The 11264-nt window shown below is 52.5% G+C and overlaps 1 protein-coding gene across 2 annotated transcripts; it reads right to left on the reverse strand.

Moving 5' to 3' along the window:
* Positions 1 to 3264: 3264 nt before the first annotated feature.
* On the reverse strand, positions 3265 to 10745 carry MYORG (myogenesis regulating glycosidase (putative)). Of its 2 annotated transcripts, none has more exons than XM_047699643.1 (2): positions 10653 to 10745; positions 3265 to 7078 (listed from the first exon to the last, which is right to left on the reverse strand). In XM_047699643.1, exon 2 carries the CDS (start codon positions 7003 to 7005, stop codon positions 4861 to 4863), a length of 2145 nt encoding a protein of 714 aa, XP_047555599.1. In that variant the 5' UTR covers positions 7006 to 7078; positions 10653 to 10745; the 3' UTR covers positions 3265 to 4860. The 2 variants fall into 2 exon arrangements, with proteins under 2 accessions (XP_047555599.1, XP_047555598.1); XM_047699642.1 differs by lacking the exon at positions 10653 to 10745 and adding an exon at positions 10403 to 10562.
* Positions 10746 to 11264: the final 519 nt, after the last annotated feature.

Below are 11264 nucleotides of genomic sequence, written 5' to 3' on the forward strand. Positions count from 1 at the left end.
GAGACCACAGTTTCCCTTCAATCCCAGGCTCTCCAAGCTCCAGAGCACGTCCTCCTGGAAGCCTTCCCTAATCACCTCCCGGGCTATAAATACCATCCTACTTCCCCACCTACACCTGAAAAGGCTCCTCTTGGAGATCCACTTGTTTTCCCCAGTGCAGCCTCCACCACCCGAGGGTGAAGAAGTGTTTACCAGACTTTTCACCAGGGTGCGCTCTGGAAAACTAAAATGCCCTCTTGACTCCCAGACACACTACCTGACACTCCCATAGTATGCACTTCTTTGCTGAATCGAAGACCCAAAGAATGAAGTTATAATGGTAGTTTTGATGGTGGAATTTCAACTGAAATACTTGTGCAGGTATGAGACCCCCACCAAGTGGGGCCCCCATGTTTGGGGAGCAGAGGCTTACATCTCTATTGGTCCAGATTGTGGCCCAACCTGTCCCTTCCCTTCTAGAGGAGGGCTGTGTCAGGCCCGCTGCTGCCCCCTCCAGGTTGTGCTATAGGTACCCAGTGAGATCAGCTCTGTGCCTTACTCCACGTTTACCCCCCTCCCTTTCCTTTCCCCTCCCAATTCATGTCTTGCTGGGAGAAGGGGGCTAAGGAGAGAAAAACAGCATAAGGATACAGAGTACAGAGGCTCAATCTCTTCCTGTTCGTCAGACTGGGAATTCTCAGGGACAGGACCCCCTCTTCTGTCTTTTCCCATTCCTCATCCAAGCCCAACCCCAGCCAAGCTCAGGGCTTGCCACTTAAAGCCATGAATTCTCCCATACCCTGATGGGTAAAGGAGTCAAAAGGTACAAAATTCCAATTATAAAATTAGTAAGTTATGGGGATGTAATGTACAGCATGGTGACTATTGTTAATAAAACTATTGCGTATTTGTACGTAGCCAGGAGAGTAGATCTTGAATGTTTTCATTGCAAGAAAAATATTTTTTTTTGGTAAGTATGTATAGTGATGGATGTTAACTGGGCTTACTATGATGATCACTTTGCAATACATAGAAATATCCAATCATTACACTGTACACCTGAACCTAGTATAATGTTATATCAATTATATCTCAATATAAAAAAAGGTCAGCCTCTGTTTTCCCTTGTAATCCATTAAAACGGTAAAGTACATTAAAAATTTTTTAAAAAGGATTCTCCCTTCCCCTCAAGCTGCTGGAAAGATTCTTGGTCATGATGAAGTAAATAACCAGCCTTAAGATAAAAACCAGGTTCTTCCTTGGGAGCTGGGGTGTGTGCCAAAGAAGGGAGGGCGTCAGCAGAAGTCCCACTGAGTTGGACAATGGCAGGAAAGGAAATCACCCAGTTGCCACTGCGGTTTTCTTCAAGGCTGGGTCCAGGCAGGCCTCGCCTTGCAGGGATGGGCCATGCAGCTGTTCCCAGAACAGAAGGTAGTAGTTCTTCAAATGCTTTTCAAAATATACTCATAAGTATGTGTGTGTGAGTAAAACAGAAACAGAGGTATGAAAAGTATTCAGATATTAGAGGCCTTGAACATCAGAGCTTAGATATTTTCCTAAGTGATTTGATTGAATTTCAGAAAGATTTCCTGAGCTTCTATGTGGATTAGATTGAAGGGTCCAAGAATTGAAAAGGTTAGGAGGGCATTGCCATGGTCCAGTCTAGAATTGGTAAGGGAATGAAGAGGTCACCATTAGCTTTGGACCTGAGGAGGAGAAAAGCAACCAGAAACTTGGTGAGGGAACCAGCAGAAGACTTGCTCTGGAGCCACCCAGGGTGAGAGACATTTTACCCAAATCTTGAGGAACAGGGCAAAGATGCTCAGAAAACTCACATCTTGGGCTTAGAGGGCATGGGTAGGGTTCAGCCGATTCATATGGTATTAGAAGGGAGACTAAAGTAGACTCTCAGGGTACATAGGGTCACAGAATGGGGGCATTAGGCCCCAGTCCAGATTTCCTGAACCTCTCCATTACCTCTGGAGGAGTTCCCATTCCCACATATCAGTCCCCAAACCAGCCCAGTAGTACAGGGGAGACAAATGAGAATCCTGATCATACAAGGGTGCTGGAAGTCCCATGGAATAGAGACAGTCCTCCCATCCAGATGTGCAGGGAGACATAAATTTGGAATGCACAAGAGGATGGGGCAGAGATGGGGTGCTGGACAAGTCTGGAAGGGGCCAGAATAGGCGAGATATAGCTTCCAGCCCAGTTCCCTCACCTCCCCTTATCTCCCCAAATTCAGGAGTTACCACTTATTGAGCACTTACTGTCTGCCAGTTTTTGCATAAAATTTTTTTTACATACAGTTTTTGCATAAAATTTTTTTGCAGGCACATCTCAATGAATCCTAGAAATTCCATTCAAAAGATGAAGAAACTGGGGTGCCTGGGTGGCTCAGTCGGTGAAGCCTCTACACCTGATTTCAACTCAGGTCATGATCTTAGGGTTGTGGGATGGAGCCCCGCGTTAGGATCTGTGCTGGGCATGGAACTTGCTTAAGATTCTCTCTCTCTCCGGGGGGCCTGGGTGGCTCAGTGCGTTAAAGCCTCTGCCTTCGGCTCAGGTCATGATCCCAGGGTCCTGGGATGGAGCCCCGCATTGGGCTCTCTGCTCGGTGGGGAGCCTGTTTCTCCCTCTCTCTCTGCCTGCCTCTCTGCCTGCTTGTGATCTCTGCCTGTCAAATAAATAAATTAAAAAAAAAAAAAAGATTCTCTCTCCCTCTGCCCCTCCTCTTCTCTCTCTCTCCCTCAAAAAAAGAAAAAAAAAGATAAAAATAAACATGCAGAAACCAAAGCTCAAGAGATTGGTTAAACTGGCTTCAGCTTGCACAGAAAGCTGGAGGGCCATTCAAGTAAGAGTTATGCTCTCCAGCCACTTAGGGAACCTCTCAGGGCCCAGCCTCGGTGTTCTGCCACTATAGTCACTTCACAGCCTATGGGTGGGTGCCAGAGCCCCAGGAGGTTCATTATTGAGTACTGATTGGTGGATGCTCTTGACAAAAAGGAGAAGGAAGCTAATTCATTTACTCACAGTCTCCTGGAGACCCAGGAATCCTGGCTCCTGACATCTCATCTTCAGACAGCTCTCCTCTTGCCTTTTTCCTGGACCACAGTGTCCTTTGGGTCACAAACTTAGAGCTCAGCTGGGTGTTATATACCAAAGTTTGGGAAAAATTTGTCACAGGCAGGCCCAGAGGAAGCCAGTTGGGCGACGAGCTAGGGTCTGGAAAAATCCTTATTTTTGGGCAAACCCCCCCCCCCAAGAAACAGCATAACAGGATAATAGCTACCTTTTATTGAGCACTTACTCGTGCCAGGCACTTTACATACATCAGTGCTTCTAATTCCCACAACAACCTGGGAGGTAGGCATTATCATCACCATTTTACATATGAGGAAACTGAGGCTCAACAAGGTTAAGTGGCTTGCTTAAAATCACACAGCTTACAGATGAGAGTGGTAGAATCAGGAGTCAACATGGACCTCTGAAAGAGCCCAGAACTTTCATTAGGCATTCTTCACATAGGGCAAAGAGAGGGGGTGGAGGATTGGGCAAAAGGATGCATTCTTTAGGGGTTGAGGGAAGCTGAGCCCTGCCCTGTTTCCCGCCTCCCCACTTTGGCAAGCCATCTCTTCCTCAGACTCAGCTGCGAAGGCAGGAACAACTCACTCTGGCTGGGGCTGCTCTTCTTAGAAAGAGAAAATGGCTGAAATGAAAGAGCTTACCCTGTATGGGTATTTACAGGTGCTGATGTGCCTGTGGAGCTCCTGTGCGGAAGCACACCACCACCACCACAAGAACAGTGCTCCCTTTTAGGCCACACTCCTGCCATGTATGCAGGGAGTGAAGCAGCTGAGAGATCTTGAAAGGGCTGTTTATTTCCTACTATAGTCCCAGGGACATCAACCAGGAGGGGGCCAGCTCAACAATCAAAACCTCTAATTTGCTCCCTGCCCCCTCTTTCCAGGCTTATCCAGCTTCAAAAGTGTTGTGTTTATTCCACAGATTCAGGAAAACATGGTGCCTGTCTCTGTCTCTGTCTCTCTCTTTCTCTCTCTCTCTCTCTCTCTCTCTCTCTCACACACACACACACACACACACACACACACACAGTTTCTTGAGTTAAGGCATCAAGTCTGGCCTGTATGGCCTTGCAAGTCTGCCTGGTAGGCCATGGCCCTGGCCCAGGGCTGAGCCCATGTGTTTACATAAATGGGTTAAGTACAGTGTTAGGAGTCTCTTCACAAACGAGGGACAACAATGATGGCTCCGTGCTCTGCCCAGTCTTCCTGTCCTCTGGGATGGGACCGCCTTCCTCCTTGTCTGCTGCCCAGACACCTCCATCCCATCTCCCTAGCTGGGGTGGGACCAGGTCAGCCACACTTCAGGTCACTGCTGGGAACTCTGGGCTTGTCTTCCAACATCAAGAACGTGCCCTTCTAAGTGTAGCAGGGGGCTATTTTGGGACTTTAAATGGGATCAGGTCCCCACCTCAGAAAGGCAAAGATGGCCATTCAGGCCAGATTGGAGGGTAAAGTTTCTTTTTGTGCTTTTAAAACACAATCATGTGTAGCAGGAAGAGAGCTGATATTTTCCTTCTGGATTCTCTTTCACCTCAGGAAATAGGTTTCTGCAGAGTGGAGTGAGTGTGGAGGGAAAAAGGTCTTTAGGATTGAGCCTTAGAATGGGAAGTTGCTTCAGCGCCCCCTCACCTGTCCCCCGGGGCTGGCTGGAGCACATTTCTGTCAGCACCTGCTTGGTGGGTGGTGCAGAGGTGGGGACTTCTGGGGATACACGGTGTGGTTGTGATGGAGGGCTCAAGGCCTGCATGAAGGCAGGGGCTAGGGTTGTGGGGTTCCTAGGTCCTGGGCTGGGTCAGGATGCCCAGATGAAGTAGGCGACCTCGTCCAGGTCGACTGGGTAATCGGTGAGCAGCACTGGGGTTTTGTCAAAAAGCTCGCCCTTGTAGCTGCGCCACTTGCCGGCAGGCAGGTAGACGTCTCGCTCCTGCTTCCCCGGCTCCAGGACTGGCGCCACCAGCAGCGTGTCTCCGATAAGAAACTGCGAGTCGATGCGGTGCGCGGTCTCATCACCGGGCGCAATCCACCAGAGCGGACGCACGATGGGGTCTCCTGTGTCAGTGACCTCACCAGCCAGCTCCAGCAAGAGCGGCGCGACAAGCGAGGCCCTCAGGGCGGCAAACTTGTGGGCGATGGCCACCACTTCAGTATCATATTGCCAGGGTGGGACCGAGAACTGCATGGCGGGCATGAAGGCGGCCACCTCCAGCCAGCGCACGTAGAGCTCGCGCTCGGGCACCTCGCCACCGCCGGCTGTGCGCTCCGACACTGCGTTGCCGCCCACCATATCAGGCAGGATGAACGGGTAGCCCAGCATGCTGACGGTGAGCACAGCAGGGATGAGCGAGCGCAACCCCAGATCATAGCCCCACACAGAGTCGCGGTCCACTAGGCGGAAGAAGCATGAGATGTTCTGTGACTGGTAGCCCACGCGGACCTCCGCCAGAGAGAAGAAGGGCAGCGCCATTTCGGTGTAGCGTCGGCTCCATACACTGGGGTCGGACAGCGGCCTGTAGGTGCTGAAGTCCCGCGGCAAATAGCTGACTTCGCCTGCGTCAAACTTGAAGGAGGCCACAGCATAGCGCGAGCGCAGCCGCCGCAGGTGCCCCTGGAACCAGTCTCGAGCCTCTGGGCGTGTGAAGTCGAGGACCGCGCCGATGCCATTCCACCAGCGCACAAGCGCGGGCAGCCGCCCGGTGGGTTCGCGCACAAACAGCTCGCGTTCCACTCCCTCACCAAAGCAGGAGGAGTTGTAGTTGACAAATGGGTGAACCCAGAGCGTGACGCGAAAGCCGGCATCACGCAGACGGCGGAACATGTCGCTGGCATTGGGGAACTTGGCCTCGTCGAAGTCGAAGTCTCCATAGGCAGGTGTGTACATGTCATCTATTTCCAAGTGGCTGCTGTTGAATCGGTGCTGGCGGATCTGCTGGGCGAAACGCTGCACTTTGTCCTGGTCCACGGCACGCCCGTACAGCACCCACGTGGACCAGATGGGGTCCCGGAAGGCCTCAGGGGCCGGCACTCTCGAGGGCTTGTTGAAATAGCGCCGCACCATGTATTTGTGGATGGAAGTGACGTCAGAGCCGACGCACACACGGTAGCTGAGCTCCGGCGCGGCAGGGCGGCCAGCAGGTGGCTTGTAGGGCGTGTTGTGGTAGCGTGCCTGCAGCCGCAGCGAGCGCTCCGTGCTGTTCCAGCCCAGGTGGAAGGGCACTGAGTCGTTGACCTTAATGGCAGCTGCACGCGATGACAGCCAGTAGCGCTCGAGGATGCCTCCGAATGCGGCGTCAGAGGAGTAGACGTCGCTGGTGACGAAAGGCTGCGGCTCTTGCTGGCCCTCTAGCCGGATGGGCCAGTGCTGGGTCCTCATCTCAGCACCGCCGTACCAGTGAGCAGCTGCATCGCCCAGAAACATAGCGTGTTCCACCTCGCGCCCTGGCGCCGCCTCCTCCCAGCGCACGCGGTAGCACATGACTGTATCCTTGGGCCTCACAGTCTGGATGAAGAAGTGCAGGGGGCGCCCATCGGCCGTGCGAGAACAACCTAGGACTGCGCCATCGCGGCTGCAGGAGTCGAGGTCCAGCGCACCTGAGCGGAAGGCCAGGCGGAAGACCTGCTCGCCCTTCTGGTTACGGATTGAGAAGCCGCCTCGGTTGAGGTCCAGCAGCTCGGCGCGCAGGCGCTCTGCTTTGCGTAGAGAGGCGCTGTAATAGCACCAGGCCACCACTGCAGCCAACACCAGCAGCAACCCCAGTACTGCGGAGCCTAGTAGTGGTTTCAGCTCTTTGGAAGGCTTGGGCTTGGCGGGCGAGAAGTTATCAGGCAAGAAGGTGTACATAGCTGCGGCTGCAATGGCCTTGGAGCTCTTATGGTCTACGCGGCTCCCAGGGCGGCGGCGGGGGTAGGCGTGGCTCTTCTCCTGAGGGTTCTGGGGCATCAGTCTCCAGTTAGGGAAGGAGTGGGCAGTGGAACCACCTGACAAAGCACATCTGAAACTGGACTGCCTGATTCTGAAAGGGGAAGAGAGATGTAGAACTGAGGTTTCTCATTCCGTAGTATTTCCCTTTGCTGCATCAGAAAGAGGTGTATATTTTGGGAAGGTTATATTACTGGGATGTAAGGTCTGGGCATAAAGGCTTGACCCTTACCAGGACCATCTATTTGTGTCTAAACCACTCTTCCTCATGAGCATGAGCTTTTGCCAAAATTAGGACTCTGAATGGAGGAGGCAGATGGCATGCATCGTCATTGTCCTGGTGGAGAAACAACCCAGACAGGGTCAGGGAGCTGTCTAGAATCACAGAATTAGCCAGGTGGATCATGCCTGGGCCAGTTCAGGCTGAGGAGCAGGCAAGGGGTCTGGAGAAGGCAATGGTGGGAGAGGGCAGATAATCCAACCAGCTCTTTAAGATCTTTAACAGGGCAGTGGGCTGGTTTTCCTGCCCCTGCAGGGGGAGAGGAGAGAGGAAGGGGGAACATCTTAGGCATGGAATTTAATCTTTAGTCAAAAGCCAGATTAAATCTGGAGATTAGAGAAGATACCCAAAGCCAGATGCAGTCATGGGCCTGGTTTGGAGAGAGGCAGGGTTGGGTTTGTTCATTAGGGCTGGGATAAAAAGTTTAGCATGGGGGCCATGGTGACTTCTCAGATCACTCTCTCTCTGCTCTCAAATTCCACCCTGTTCTAGCAATTGATCACCAAGTCCATTTCTCTGCCAACCTTCCTGCTCTCCTCTTGGCAACACATTTGTTGGCTGGCTACCTCTTGGCTTTGTCTCCACTACACAGTCACTCTCCTCTGCCTCTGCCCTACTTTGGGCACTGTCATTTCTCCCATGTATCACTGCAGTACTTCCCCAATAGGCCTCCCTGCTTCCACTTTCTTTTGCCCCAGTGCCTTCTGCTCACAGCAACTATGGCAATCTTTTTAAAGCACTTATGAGACAATATCTCTTACTTTAGAGAGCTGCTCATGATCCCTAGGTTTAAGTTCAGAAGTATAAGCTTTGCAATTGAGGGTCAAGGCATGATGTGGTCTCATCTGCCTTTCTGACTTTCATTTACGACCAGGCCTATCCTATGACCACCAAGCTTATTCTTTCCCTAACCTAAATCCTTCAGCCATCTGCTCTAGGAACTTTCACCTACCCACACTGAGCCAATGTCTCTCCCCCACCTATCAGCTCTCCAAGGAGTGGACACCCCCTACTGCACACATAGACCCTCATATACTGTATGTTAAACATAGGACTGCAAAAAACCCATAGATTTGGGGGGAGGAGGTATGTGTCCTAATCTGCTGCCCAAGCCCATGACCATATCTCTGCACTCAGGGCAGATTTCAACAAAGAAATAGCACCAGCCAGGTGTACACACAGATATACATGCTGCCAGCCAGGCAGCTGCCCATCTGTTCCAGCTGGGAGGAAGGAGAGAGGGAGACTGGCAAACAGTAATTAGCCTCCTCCCAGATGCCAGTGTCTGTCTCTAAGTCCTCAGCTACTTCCAAGGAGATGCCAGAACTCTCAGGGTTCTCACCTCCCCCACCTCTCCCATGAAGAGACTATCATCAAGAATGACAGGTGCAGTGTGCCTGGATGGCTCAGCTAGTTAAGTGACCCGACCTTCGGCTCAGGTCATGATCCCAGGGTCTTGGGATTGAGTCCCACATTGGGCTCCCTGCTCAGCAGGGAGTCTGCTTCTCACTCTTCCCATCCCCTCCACTCATGATCTCTCTCTCTCTCCAATAAAGAAATAAAACATCTTAAAAGAAAAAAAGAATGACAGGTGCAGACCAGAATTTTGATCCCAGATGTCAATATACAGCTCACTACAATTTTGTCTCAGGGCTTCATTCTCTGTGCTCCTTCTCTCTAAATCTCCAAGCTGGTCAGTTCCAGCTGGAACAGCTGTCTGGAACAGCCTCTTACTCCCTGCCTCTCATTCCTTCCATTCCTCTATTGCATCCCCTACCAGTGTACAGGTTAGAAACCAGGGTACAGGTTAGAAAAGCCCTCCTGTGGAATGCACACAAGCTTTTAGCTGATGCCCTCAAGCTAAGCAGAACCCAAAGAAGGCCTTAGGTGGCCCAGGCCAGACTTGCCATACATTTATATTCATTCATTCAGGACAAACAAGGCTCCATTCGGGGCACTGAGGGAATAAGGGAAAAGGGTCCATATCTGAAGAGGACAGAGAACACCTCATCCTCGAAACTTTCATGCTAAGTCAGCTCATCTCATGACACTGGAGGCATGGAGAGGCCACCAAGATGACCTCGAAAGCCATTTCCAGTAGGTTCTGAGAATCTTAATGTTCTAGGATTCCAAGGTTTTTTGTTGAAGGACAGGGCCTCACAGTCCTGGAAACCCATTCCATGCAGGCCCTGCGCTGGTCTCTCTGTGCCACCACAGCATCCAATGCTAACAATAATACTGACCAAGAGGCATAGCTATAGTGCCTAGTCTACAGATGAAGAAACTTGTCCAGACAGAAAAAGGAACCTGTTTGAAGTTCCTAGGTGGCAAGGTTGCCTAAATCTGAAATCCCAGCTTAACTCTGCAGCACAACTTTTAGGAGATGAGAGATAATGGTCTGACTGGTAGTCTGAATGCAGCAGAGGAAAGGAGCTCTGTGGGTCAGAGGGTGGGACAGGCGCCCCATCAGGTGGATGTGTGCATAGTGAAGCCTATCTTCTCAAGGACTGGTGCTGCTGCTTGCTCCAGAAAGGCTCCTTGGGGTGGGAAAAGGGCAATTTTAATGGCATCTCGTACTGGGGCTGTGGAGGAGGAACTGTGATTCCCGTGTTAACAGCGCAAGAGACCCCTGTAATCTGCCGGCTCCGTCATCTAGCTAACCACAGGCTAATGCCGGCAGGTGGGGTCTGCCTTAGCCAAACCTTTCCCCACTTGACACTCAAGCTCGGTCTTGGCTGCCAGGCTCTAGCCCGATCTGAAGGGGAGGGCCCGGCCCGGCCCCCAAACGGGGAGGCCATGCCAAACTGAGTCGTTTGTAGAACATAATTCCAGGGAGGGGGGAAATGTCAAAGGCAACTCGATCCAGCCCATCTTCCTGCCCTCCTCAAGGACGGGATCGGAGGGGATCAAGTGACTGCGCCTACAGCCTGGAATACTCCACCCCCACCCCAACGCTACAGCTACAATGTCCGAAGGGACAGACTGAGGTCAAAGGGCCGGCGGCCCGCTGGGAACCGCGGCTTGAGGAGGGGCCCAGGTGTCCAGGCTCGTTACCCCCTACTCATTCAGTAGGAGCGAAAGTTCAGGAAGTGTGTTTCCTCAGCAACCCCCCGAGGTCCTCCCCCTGGGCTCACTCACGGCAGTGACCCCAGAAGTGGGGGCGAAGGGAGGCTCCCGAAGATTCCCTCCAAGCTAGCGGGAGTTCAGCTGCCACGGCGCTGCGCGGGGCGCTGCTTAGCTGGGGACAGCTGAGGCCCTCCTCGGGACCCGCCCTCTTGCTGTGGCGTCCAGCCCCGCCCCTGGCGCTCGAGCCCTCCTCCCACATTGTCACGCGGACTTGAGGTCCAACCCCTTCGCCCCAACCTTTCTCCCACTGTTCTGTGCCCACCTCGGAACAACTCTGACCCGCCACCAGCAGGGTTTCTCCTGGCTCCGCCCTCTGCCTTCAGGTCAGCCCCCGCTGGGCCGTGGTCACCGCATGCTGGCGGGGCTCTTTACTCGGTCTTCTGGGAAATGTAGTTCTGGAGAAAGGAGCAGTTGTAGTGTGTTGGGGTTCTCGCACCTCTAGGCTAAATTTGGGATGTGTATGAGGAGCGAGCGAGCGTCAGGGTAAAGGGGGCAGGGCTGGCTCTTGGGATTCCTTTCCCTCCAGATTTGGGCAGGTGGAGGCCATCTTTGTATAATGCTCTCATTAAGCTTTTTATGCGGAAAAAGTTTCCCATATGGAAAAAGTTCTCTCATATAGAAAAAGGGTGGCGGAGTTCTGGAAGAATCGCAGAGGCTCAGTACAGGGTGGATCCAATCAAGGACCCCACGGAAGGAGCCTAGTTCCACCAGCCAGAGGCCCAAGTTGTCGGTTCCCATGGGAACAGACCGGTAGTATCTGAGGTTGGGGACCTCGGTATTTTGCAGTGCCCCCCTTTGGTCTCTCCCCGCAACGCACACCCCGTGGTGACACCGTTAGAAATGCCCATGCTGTAGGTTGCGAAACGTGCCCCGT

The sequence above is a fragment of the Lutra lutra genome, chromosome 13, assembly GCF_902655055.1.
Source record: "Lutra lutra chromosome 13, mLutLut1.2, whole genome shotgun sequence".
Classification (NCBI taxonomy): domain Eukaryota; kingdom Metazoa; phylum Chordata; class Mammalia; order Carnivora; family Mustelidae; genus Lutra; species Lutra lutra.

Coding starts and splice junctions, on each gene's coding strand:
- MYORG (XM_047699643.1), bottom strand. CDS start 7,005: ATGCCCCAGAACCCTCAGGAGAAGAGCCACGCCTACCCCCGCCGCCGC.